The sequence below is a fragment of the Micromys minutus genome (genome assembly GCF_963924665.1).
Source record: "Micromys minutus genome assembly, chromosome: 18".
NCBI lineage: Eukaryota > Metazoa > Chordata > Mammalia > Rodentia > Muridae > Micromys > Micromys minutus.
Window position 1 is genome coordinate 45,693,906 of NC_137953.1, and position 12,275 is coordinate 45,706,180.

Consider the following 12,275-nt stretch of genomic DNA (forward strand, 5'->3'; position numbering starts at 1 on the left):
GAGAGAGAGAGAGAGAGAGAGAAAGAGAGAGAGGGAGAGAGTAAGAGAGAGAGAGGAAGAGATTGAGAAAGAGTGAGTAAGAGACAGAGAGAGAGAGATAGTAAGTGTAGTTGTGTAATTGTGTGTATTGTATGTGTGTACACCTGCTTGTGTAATTCTGCATCTGTGTGAAATCATCTACAAACTTAGAGAAAGCTACTGGTAAAGTCCAGAGCTAAGCCTTCAGTGCTGTACAAAAGGTATGTTGGTAACCTTAATCTCTGAAGCAGAGCTATTTACTGGCCTGTTTTTGGCACATAGGCTAGGCTTTTGGCCAGGGAGGCCCTAGGATCTGCCTTGGGCTGAGATTAAAACTAATGACATTAGGCCGGTTTTTTTTGGGTGGGTCTTTGGATTTATTTTTGTGATGGGTAGTGGTACTTTGAGTTTAATTCAGAACCCCGGGCTTCAAAGCAGGTTCTATACTGAGACATCTTTCTAACTCATGGACACTTGGTTCGCTATATTTAAATTTATTTAAATTTACCTCTTTGTTTTTCTGTTTCTATTCTTATTTTCATTCTGCTTTTATTTTTCTTGGGTGTTTAGTGTGTTTTATCTGACTTGGATTCTTGTCATAAATTTTAAATTTTTTAAATATTTTTTGATTTTAGGTTTATTAGTCTTTTCCTTTACAAAATAATTATTGAGTCCTGGTAATGTTATTGCCCTCTGGAGTTTATGCCTAATTGGATGTGACCAGTTCTGGTTCCTCATTCTTTTTATTTCTCTGGTTTGCTTTTAACTTTTGCTTCTCTGTTTCAATTTAATTAATGAGTTTTCTTTGCTTCTGCTTTTGTTTTGATTTCTTGAAGGGTCCTGGCTTTGCTTTGATTTTTTTGTTGTTCTAATTAGTTGGTCCAGTTTGGGGTAATGGTTTTAATTTTTTTGTGTTATTTTGAGATGTTTTTTCTCAATCATCTCTTCTTCCATTCATTTCCCTCCTTATTCCTCACTTCTCGGCTTTATCAAATAGCATCCGCAACACTGCTGAGCTGTGGTCTTTCTATTTTACTAAATTGTGAGCTAGGCATTGGTTTGGGGATCAAGGTTGGGTTTCTCTGCATGTACCATCGCGGTCTGGATTAAAGCTGCTTGTCTGTGTGGTTTTCATCTTGTCCTTTGTTCTTCCTCTCCATCCCCCTGATTCTGGTACTTTCCTCCCTCTCGTCTCTGTAAGTTTCTTTATCTCCTGTTTCCTTTCTCCCCAGAGCCTTGCTTCCTTTGGCAGTCTCATTGCTAGCCACCATGTACACTGAGAGTGAGGACAAGTCATCAAAGCCCAGCGAAGAGACCTTCAGCTTGTTCGATGAAGAGGTGTTCACCAGGCAGTACACCGTCCTGAAGAACCTGAGCGAGGGCGGCAATAACGAACTGAGGCTCTCCTTGCACCGCCTCACGGGCACACAGGTTGTGGTTAAGGCGCTGATGAAGTCTGAGAGGGGGGCGGCACGGGCGCTAAGACTGTCGGAAGTCGAAATCATGAAGGTGCTAAACCACCCAAATATTGTTTCCCTTGTACAAGTGATGGAAACAAAACAGAACATTTACCTAATTATGGAAGAGGCCCAGGGAAAGTTGCTATTTCATCGAGTGCAGGGGGCCGGATACCTGAAGGAAGATGAAGCTAGGAGCATATTTATCCAGTTGCTCAGTGCCATATGCTACTGTCATGACAATGGAATCATTCACCGAGATCTGAAGCCTGACAAAATAATTGTGGATGAGCGGGGCCAGGTTAAGATAATTGACTTTGGGTTAGGTGCTAGATTCTTGCCTGGTCAACAACTGAAAAGGCTCTGTGGAGGGTTGCATTTCATTCCTCCGGAAATATTCCTCGGCCGCCCATATGATGGGCCCAAAGTAGACATGTGGGCCTTGGGAGTGCTTCTGTATTTTATGGTGACTGGGCTTGCTCCTTTTAAAGCGACCACCTTTTCGGAACTGAGTAAAAAAGTCTTGCAGGGAAGGTACTACATTCCATACTATCTCTCTAAAGACGTACGAAGTATCATCGGCATGCTGTTGACAGTAAACGCAAGGCAGAGACCAAGTGCTCAAGACCTCTTAAGTCACCCATGGCTTCAAGAAGAAAAGACTTTAACATTTCCTTCCAATGGTGATACCAGTTCCCCAGACCGTGACATAATGGTAGCCATGGAAAAGATTGGGTTTTGCTTGAAGGACACCATAGAATCATTAAAATGCAAAAAGTTTGATGAAACTATGGCTACATACCTCCTGCTGAGAGGTCAGGCATCTCAAAATGATGCTAGTGGTGTCCAAAGAAAGATAATGAAGCCAGGTGCAGCACCTATCCCTTCGAGAGCAGACCCTGAAATTTTCCCTCTGCCTCTCAAGAGAAGGGCTAGTGAACCTTCCTTTCATTCAGTCAGATCCCCTGAACAACATTATCTAAGACAAAGGGGTGAGTCAGATGCTCCTGCCCTACCCAAGAAGTCAGCCCTTAAGGGAAGTGGTTACAAACGGTCCATGACCGCCCCTTGTCTGTCCTTTCAAAGAGACACTACAGTGAATGTAGCGACCACCAGCTGTTCCACTGGCTCCCCAGCAGAAAAGACCTTACATGACCCAGAAAGAGGTGGGACTTCAAGCTCCCCACAGCCCAGGGGCTGGGCAAAATGGAAGAAAAGAATTGGAGCATGTTTCCGGTCCCTTTGCTGCTGCGTATCACCTCACAGAAAGGTGTGCCCGCAGTAGCGAGAGGGCACCTTGAGATGACAGGAGGCACAGGCATCGCTCAGGTACGTAGGTAGTTTTGCTTATTTTTTACTAATGTCTTACATATAGACAGTTCCTGATGAAGTTCTCGAGGTACAGTGAGTTACATCCAGTTGTATCTAGATAGGGTGGGATGTGAGTGCCTGTACAATTAAACACATGTACCATACTTTCTTACTCCAAGAGCATAGAACCAGGACACAAGCCCAATCAAATCAAACCAAACCAAATCAAACCAAGTTATTTACATGGCTCAGTTCACTGTCCCAAGCATAGGACTTGGGATAATCCAGGCTGCAGAGGGTCTTGGGCCACTCCTCTTCTGGGTTTCCTTTGTCTGCAGCCCACATGTCTTACTTGTCATGCCAGGTGGAGTCTTACCACACCTAGCATTGATATGGGTTGTCATCACACAGTCTCAACATCTCCAGTGTGCTGAGGTCTGCCCCGCGGGAAGGCTAAACCTTCAATGACAGAATCCCCTGGCCTCCCACTGCCCCAAGCTATGGCTGTTCTCTACACCCTCTTTGACCCTTCAGCTCCCAGGCAGCCACAACCACCTGGGAAATCCTTACACATGGTCAAGTGTGTCTTCCAGCACAAGAAGCAACCTTTGCCACCATTGAATCCAAGCTTCTCTGAGATCCACTCTTGAGAAGAGTTTAGCTCCATGGTGCCTCTCTCTTCCCTCATGGCCAACATATCAGCCAAAGCCGCATTGCACCGCTGTCCTGGCCATCCAGGTTTCCCTTTAACGTTCTGCTCTCTCATTCATCAAAGCCGATTCTTTGCCTCCCCCTATCCCCCATGCCCCACTGATCAGTACTCAGAGCTTACCAAATCTAATATGGAGCAAAATATGTTGGTGATACTATGTAAAATGCCTGGGCAGTCCATTCATTAATCAATAAAATGTCCCACAAATATGCCCACAGGCAATCTGATGAAGGAATTTTTATCAGCAGTTTCCCTGTCTCATGTGATCCTGGCTCACGTCATTCCAACAGACATCTAACAAGTCATCCCCATAAACTTCAGAACCAAGCAAATGTGTTTCACACAGTCTTACAAGACTGTGTCTGAGGTTGGGCTGGTCCTCTAACTGCTAGAATAGGGAGGAAATCAGAGTAAAGCAACCCGAGTGTAATCGTTGTCTCTGGATACAGCCAGAAGGTCCATTTCCTGCAGTTTCGACTCTTGTCTTTCCCATGATATAAAAACGTGGCAAGGGGAAGCCAGAATCTCTACTAGTTCAGCACATTCAAGTGGAAAGTGAAATGGATCCCAGTGTGGCTGCCCCGAGAGGCTGTTCCCATGGGTCTTTAGTGTCATGTTCCTATGCCTCCCGATGTGACACCCTAACATTCGATTATTCTCTCAATCTACCCCAGTCATCCGAGATAGGCATTTGTATACCATAGATTTAGGATATTTTTCCTTAAATCTGTTCCTTCTGCCCATCTTTCCTAGTAGATCCAAAACTCTTATTCACAACTGAAATCACAATGATTGCAGGTCAGTATCCAGGCTGTTATAAAGCCGTCTTGCTTGTGGTTGAACTCCAATTAGAAAGTATAACAATGCTCACCACAGAGCGACAAGGGAGGAAGATAAGGATTAGGGAGGTGAGGTCCTGGGTCTGATGAAGATGAGTTTCGTGGTGGGAACAAGGACAGACCTGGGAGGGGGTGACAAAGAACCAGGTTTCAAGAACCAGCCTTGAGAGCAGCCAGTAAGATCACAGTCACTAAGTGTCCCAGTCTTCTGCCTCCTTGCATTCAGAGCAGCAGCCACAAGATACTGAGCTTCATGATCCCATGGGCATTGGGTTCCACTCCTTAGTGGGACAGAGTTGCAGAAAGAAATGCAGTGTCACAGGCTTTTCTCTCCTCGCCTAGAATGCTCCTTTGGCTGGGAAGGAGGTAAAAAAATAATAATGTTGAAGGGTTGCCCATGGGAATATTCCTATCATCTGAAAGTCTCTCAGGGAATTCTAGTTGATGAGGACCAGGAAGCTAACAGCAGGTGAGATCAGCAACAACCCCCTGGCTGCCAGACCAGGATGCAGGCAAATCCTCAGCTGCAATCTCTGCACAGTCCCTAGCCCTCCCTCCCAGCTTCCTCTTTCTCACAGAAGAAAGGCACAGAGGCAGCACTGAAACCACCCTACATGCTCTTGCCATGCCTTTGACCTTCTCCTCTTTGAGTTTTACAGCTCTTAACTGATTGGCCTTTCCTCTCCCCAGGGCAAGCAGAAGCCCCACCAGTCAGCAGATATTCCTGTCTCCCAAACTTCCTCTCTTTGGCTCTTGCTTCTGGCTCATGACCTCATACCCAGGCTACCTGACATCAGAGGAAGAAATGAGACTCTAGAGCCAGAAGCCTGCTTGTCAGAGAAGGAAGGTGGAAGACTGATGCTGCCCTCGAAACCTTCCGGAAGTGGACCACCCAGGACTTGATGCTCCAGCTCAGGCTGGGAGCACATTCCTGCTCCTCCCACTAAAACTCAACATGCATCTGCAGCAGAGGGCCTGGCTCATGTGGAGTTGTGCCTCTGAGACCTGCTGCTTCTTGGACCTGCCCTTCACAGAGGACTGTTCTTCCTTGGCTTCCAGGGTCTCCTAGAGCTGATGGTTATGTCTCCCAACCTTGGTGACCAGTATTCTACTGCCAATGAGAGCTTTAGGGTTCCGTTTATATTTGGGGAGGGGTATTTATATTTATATATTTATTTCTCTGAATTGCTGTTCCATGTTAGAAGTAAAACTCCCTGTCTTTGTCTCTCTTTACTTCCTGTCCACTCCAATCTTAGAGATATAAAACTGGCCAAGACATGTAGAAATGACTGTCACATAGCCAGCAGGGAGTCCATTCAGTGGCTTCTCGGTTGGCACAGGTTCTAGTCAAATAAGACTCCAGTCCGTGGGCACTCCTTTCCCTAGGGACAGCAGTCAGTGGGAAGTCCAACCACAAGCAGCTCCATTCAGCAAGGTCCCTGTGACACCAGTGAGCACGGATCTTAGTCAGCAGTGTTTCTAGTGTGTGGGGTCTCTGTGAATGGTCCCTACAGTCAGGATATCAGTTGGATGGACTTCAATCAGCTCTGATTCCAATTGGAGGGGACTGAAAACCCACAGGGACTCCATTCATCTCGTCCTCCAGTGGGTATAGGCCTGGAGTCATCAGCAACTCCTGTCAGGGCAACTCCAGGCATCTGGGCTTCCAGCCTGTGATGTTGTCCTAACAAAGCATCTCTTCTGGGTAGGTATTAGAAGTTTCTAGAGACAGAAGCTGTTATGCCTGCCTGGGTATTACACAATTGCTCTTCCTGGAATTCCTCATCCTATTCTCCTCTGGGCTGTAAAGTGGTGGGAAATAGGAGGGCACCACAGTGGATTATCTCATATGTGTTTTTCACAGAATTTTAATAAATGTGTTGTTTGTGAACTATGGCCACAGGGACATTCTTTAGCACCCATCCCCCTGAGACAGAATTAAGCTAGGCTGTCAGCATTTTTTTTTTTTTTTTTTTTTTTATTATGGTGGGTTGTTATGCTGTGAGTTAACCCCAAGACTTCAGAACAAGGGACTTCAACGAGGTATCCAGGTCCCTTTTACTGTGCCATGCCATTAAGTGTGCTTTGAGAGCAATCAGGCTCTAAGTTGCCTTCCGGGGGAAATATAAGGCTCTCTGTGGCCTTCAAACATGGGTGGACCATGTTAGCAGTTTGTAGATTAAGCAGTGGGATCTTTGGGACTTGTTAGTTATTTCTGCAGAGATACACATGAAAGCCTGGTGTCCTATAGACAACACCATGGAGTCACAGCTGTGTAAGGGATTCCCCACCCTCAGGAGTCTCTGTTGCTGAATTCTTCACCTGCATCATGCAATGGCTTCAGTGTTCCTCTGCTGGAATGCTCTCCTTTCTGGACTTATGGTTGGGCTAAAATAGTCTCTTTGAGGCCTGATGTAGGTGTGGCACTTTCAGACAGCCAGGGTGTCCATGGGATTCCGGTCTGTGATCTAGACAGTCCCTGTGGGACTGGAATACATAACAATAGACGTGTAGCTGCCCCATGTTACAGGATGGTCCTTCTGGTTCAAGTCTGTAAAAACACTGTCAATGTACCCTGTTACCTTTATCAAATGTGACAGCTTCCTGCTGGGAAAAAGTTGGGGAATAAAACTGTTTACTTCATGGAAACAACCAAAGTATCGTTGGCTTTTAATATCAGCAACTTTTTTTTCTGAGACATTGCGAACCTATAAATGATCGAGTCACCAGGTTGGAGTACTCATAATGTGCTCACACAGGCCTCAACTTTGAATGCTGCTACATGAATGACCAAGCTTTAGACACATGAAACTGAAAACACTAGACATACAAACTGTCACATTCCTTCTCTGGCCTAGAAGCTCTTGTCTGTGTCACAATGCAAAACTCAGTCAAACCACTTTGCTAGTAGATTTTAAATTTCTGTCTGTAGCCCACTATGAGACTCAGTACAAACACTTCACCATGGTTCTCTATAAAAGTAGGTTGTAGAAGCTCATGATTCAGTGGCCTGGAGGAAGCATTGAATTCCAAAAGTGAAGAGCAGGGGATGACAGTGAAGGATCAGAACAGAGGAATAGGCAGTGAGTCACTCAGTCACATGTTGCCAAGTCCATCATTATCTGAGGGTTTCTATTGCTATGACAAACACATGACCAAAAGCAACTGGGGAAGAAAGGTGTAGACCTGCAGCCCTTGTATTCCACTTCCCCAGTAGGGCTGCCTAGGTATGTCCTCAGGTGACTTCAACTGAACCTCCCCGTTTTAATTAGTTAAACAAAGGCGAGAGCCAGGGATTGGGAAGGGAAGGGAGGTGGAGAGAGGGTCAGAGGTCAGAGGAAGGAGGAGGACAGAGAGTTAGTTCCAAGATGGAGGTCGAGAAGGATGAATTGGATCCAGGTGGGCTGTATTGGTGTTATGTAGCTATGAACATTTAACAATTTTATAGGTCTGATATCTCATATAGAATGGCAGTTTGTATCTTTGTTTATTTGATGTGATCTTATTGTGTAGAGGGTTTGTGGATTGATAGTTTGATATACAAACTTGTATGAAAAGTTATCTGGCCATAGAGTTGTGTTTGTATTGGGATTTGGGGTAAAGAAAAACCCCAGGACGGAGGCAGGTGAAGTTAACCGCCAGGGAAGGGAGTCTTGCAGACAGAGGGAGGTTTTGGGGGCAGCTTGGACTAAGCTGAACTAGAAGTGGCACCGGAGGAGTGAGACCTTGGGGGCCAATAAAGAGATAAGCAAATTCATTTTCTAATATTTACTGCAACAGAAAGGTTTATTTCAGCTTACAGTTTCAGGTCATCATCCATCACTGAGGGAAGTTGGGCAGGAACTCTAAACAGGGCAGTCCTAGAAGAAGGACCTGATTGCTCTCAATGGCTTCCTCAACCTGCTTCTTGCAGCAGCCAGGACCTGGCCAGGGATAGCCCCACCCATAATCAGAAGGGTGCATTACAGGTTTGCCCACAGGCCAAACTTGTGGTAGCATTCATTTTCTCAGTTGAGATTCTCTCTCCCTACTACAAATAGTTCTATCTGGTGACAAATAGACCTAAAGCCAGCCAGTTCATCCCAGGGCACTTGGTGGCTAACACTTTTAGGAAAAGGGTTGCCAGATTCCTGTTTTTCAAGATATCAGTGACCAAGGTAAATACAGCTTCTTTCCTTCCAATATCAGCTTGAAAGTCCCCCGCTTAGCAACAGTAAATGCCATATGTCTGTAAGGCTGTGCACACACGGGGCAAGCCAGGTCAGGGTCCCAGGTGGCCAAGCAAGATACCGGTGGGCGGCCAGCTTGCAATAGACAAAGAAAGGGAGACACTCAGATAAGCCCAGCTTTCAGATAAGCTGCAGCCCCTGACTGGTACCAGGAGTTGTGTCCTTGGAGCCATATTTCTGCCACAGTTCCCACACTTAGATAAGCCCAAGTCAACTATTCTCAGGAGCCGCAGCCCCGGCTGGTACCAGGAGCTGTTTCCTTGGAGCCATGTCCTTGGGCTCACTCCCTGGCCACATTTAAACTAACCAATTAGAACCCTGTTTCTATGCTTCTGCTTCTGTACCTTGCTTCTGCCCCCCAAGCCCTATAAAAAGGGGACTGCCCCTTTGTCCGGCGCGCAAGTCCTCCGAGAGACTGTGTGCCAACAGGTACCTGTGTACTTTGATCAAATAAACCCTCATGCTGATTGCAGCCAGTGGTCTCAGCTGATTCTTGGGGTCCCCTCAGATAAAGGTCTTCTGGACGAGGGTCTTTCAAGCTATCAATGTTAAATCTCCAATCACACATTATATATTACAGAAACTATATGTTCCATGCATGTATACAAATATATATCACAGACTAGACATATATGCATCATCTACATATACATCATCCACATACATACCTATGTTGCAGTAAATATTAATAAGTGGTAACCTTTTATCCCGCGCTAGTCCCGGCACTGCTTCTGGGACCCGCCCTTCACAGAGGACTGTTCTTCCTTGCCTTCCATGGCCTCCTAGAGCTACTGGTTATGTCTCCCAACCTTCATGATCAGTATTCTACTGCTGAAAGAGCGACCCTTAGAAACAATAAATGCCATTTCTGTAAGGTTGTCCACACACGGGGCAGGCTAGGTCAGGGTCCCAGGTGGCCATGCAAGATACCTGTGGGCGACAGCCTATTCAGAAGACTGACATGCAAACCAAAGGACAGTTTCTTTTTTATAGGGTTTGGGGTGGGGGGCAGAAGCAAGGTACAGAAGCAGAAGCATAGTAACAGGGTTTTAATTGGCTAGTTTAAAAGTGGCCAGGGAGTGAGCCCAAAAATATGGCTCTAAGGACACGGCTCCTGATACCATCCAGGGTTGCAGCTACCAAGGATAGTTGCTTTGAGCTAATCTAAGTGTGGGAAGTGTGGCAGAAATATGGCTCCAAGGACACAACTCCTAGTACCAGTCAGGGCTGTGGCTTTTCTGAAAGCTGGGCTTCTCTGAGTGTCTTCCTTTCTTTGTCTATTGTAAGCTGGCCCAGGTTAAGCAAGTATTACAGGGACCAGATGAGCTACCTTCAGTGTTTCTAGAAAGGTATAAGGAGGTCTACAGGAGATATACTCCCTATGACCCGGAGGATCCAGGGCAGCAGACTGGTGTGTCAATGTCATTCATTTGGCAATCGGCCCCGGACACAAGAGTAAAGTTACAGAGACTGGACAATCTGCAGGGATTCTCAGTGCAGAATTTGCTTAAAGAGGCAGAGAGAATCTTTAACAAGGGAGAGACACCAGAAGAAAGAGAAGATAGAGTACGTAGAGAAAGGGTTGAAAGAGACAAGAAGAAAAATAGGGGCCTCAGTAAGTTGCTAGTCGCTGCCATGCAGAAGAATGAGAGAAAAGGAGATAGGGGAAACGAGAAGAACCGACCCAAACTAGATAAAGACCAATGCACTTACTGCAAGGAGAAGGGACATTGGGCCAGGAATGCCCTAACAAGAAGCCTCGGGAACCCCGGAAGCAGCGACCCCAGACTTCCCTCCTGGAAATAGATGAAGACTAGGGAGGTCAGGGTCAGGAGCCCCCCCCCTCTCCAAGCCCAGGATAATTCTTTGAGTCGGCAGGCAACCTGTCAACTTTCTGGTAGACACCGGAGCCCAGCATTCAGTTCTTACCAAGACCCCAGGCCCATTAATCCCCGAACAGCCTGGGTCCAGGGGGCTACCGGCAGTAAGACCTACTGATGGACTCCTGATAGCTGAGTGGAGCTGGCCACTGGGCAGGTAACACATTCCTTCTTACATGTTCCTGACTGCCCATATCCCCTGCTGGGGAGAGACCTCCTCACCAAATTACAGGCCCAGATTCACTTTAAAGGGGGAGGGGCGAAAATCACTGTCCCAAGGGAAGACCTCTTCATGTCCTCAACTTAAATCTTGAGGACGAATATCGCCTCCATGAACCTGAAGCCACAAAGGAGAACTCAAATCCTGATCTTCAGGACTGGGTAAGCAAGTACCCCCATGCTTGGGCCGAGACAGGGGGAATGGGACTTGCTGTATTGCAGCCCCTGTTAGTAATTGGTCTTAAGACGTCAGCCACTTCTGTCTCTATCAAACAGTACCCCATGTCTCATGAGGCTCGCTTGGGAATTAGCCCTCACATAAAGAGACTGTTAGATCAGGGTATCCTAGTGCCCTGCCGGTCTCCCTGGAATACACCCCTTCTACCAGTAAAGAAGCCCGGGACGGGGATTACCGATCAGTACAAGACTTGAGGGAGGTCAACAAGAGGGTCGAAGATATCCACCCGACGGTCCCCAACCCCCTACTATTTGCTTAGCACACTGCCACCCTCACATTGATGGTACACAGTGTTAGACCTGAAAGATGCCTTTTTCTGCCTCCGATTGAGCCCCCAAAGTCAGCCAATATTTGCCTTTGAGTGGAAAGATCCCGAGCTGGGGATCTCAGGACAGCTAACTTGGACTAGACTTCCCCAAGGGTTCAAAAACAGTCCCATTCTTTCGACGAGGCCCTACATTGGGACTTGGCTGACTTCCGGGTACAGCACCCATCCCTCATCCTTCTTCAGTATGTCCATGATCTTTTGTTAGTTGTGCCCTCCCAGGAAGAGTGTACTCAGGGAACTGAGTCTCTACTGCAAACCTTCCTCCTCCTGGGACTATATCACACTAAAGAGGGGGAACTTTGCATGGTTTCTCGGGCACAGGCCCTTGGGCATGCAAAGATACAAATGTCAAGGGAAAACAGATCCCCAAGGATTGTGGCCCTTGTTTTGATACATTAACGACTACGGGGGTTCAAGATGCCACCTCCAGAGGAAAGTGTAACCCAATAATTATAGTGTTTACTGATGCTGGACGAAAGTCTACCTGGAACAGATCAAGGTCATGGGGATTCAGGGTTCACAATCAGGGAAAAGATCCTGTAACTTTATTCTCCCTCACCAGATAAGTTACCAACCCCGAAAGCCGGGCCATAGGCCCAAATCCCGAATTGCCAGAACAAAGAATGCCATCCCCCAGGGTCCCTCCCCCAGTGACAGCCCCACCGGAGCAGACCACCAGACTCCCTTATACCCTCCCAGTCAGTGGGCCCACTTTACCACCAATCACCCTCACCCCTTCCAACAACTCTCCTCCACAACCACTTCCCAGCACAGGAGACAGACTCATCAATCTAGTACAGGGCGCGTACTTCGCCCTCAACTTTTCAGACCTGAAAAGACACAAGAATGTTGGCTATGCCTGGTATCCAGCCCCCCTTATTATGAAGGAGTAGCAGTCTCAGGAAACTATAGTAACTCCACCACTACCCCTAAAAGCTGCCCTTCTATTCCTAGTCATAAGTTGACTTTGTCTGAAGTATCCGGACATGGGCTTTGTATAGGGACGGTACCCTCTACCCACAAAGCTAAGAGTATCCAAGGTGT

General features: G+C 46.8%; 1 protein-coding gene across 1 annotated transcript; it reads left to right on the forward strand.

Annotated features, from left to right (window-relative positions):
- Positions 1-1,287: 1,287 nt before the first annotated feature.
- LOC308432659 (sperm motility kinase Z-like) lies at positions 1,288-2,760 on the forward strand (the record flags this gene model as incomplete). Its single annotated transcript, XM_080932431.1, has 1 exon — positions 1,288-2,760. The coding sequence occupies one exon, from the start codon at positions 1,288-1,290 to the stop codon at positions 2,758-2,760; it is 1,473 nt and encodes a 490-aa protein (XP_080788557.1).
- Between the last annotated feature and the right edge of the window lie 9,515 nt (positions 2,761-12,275).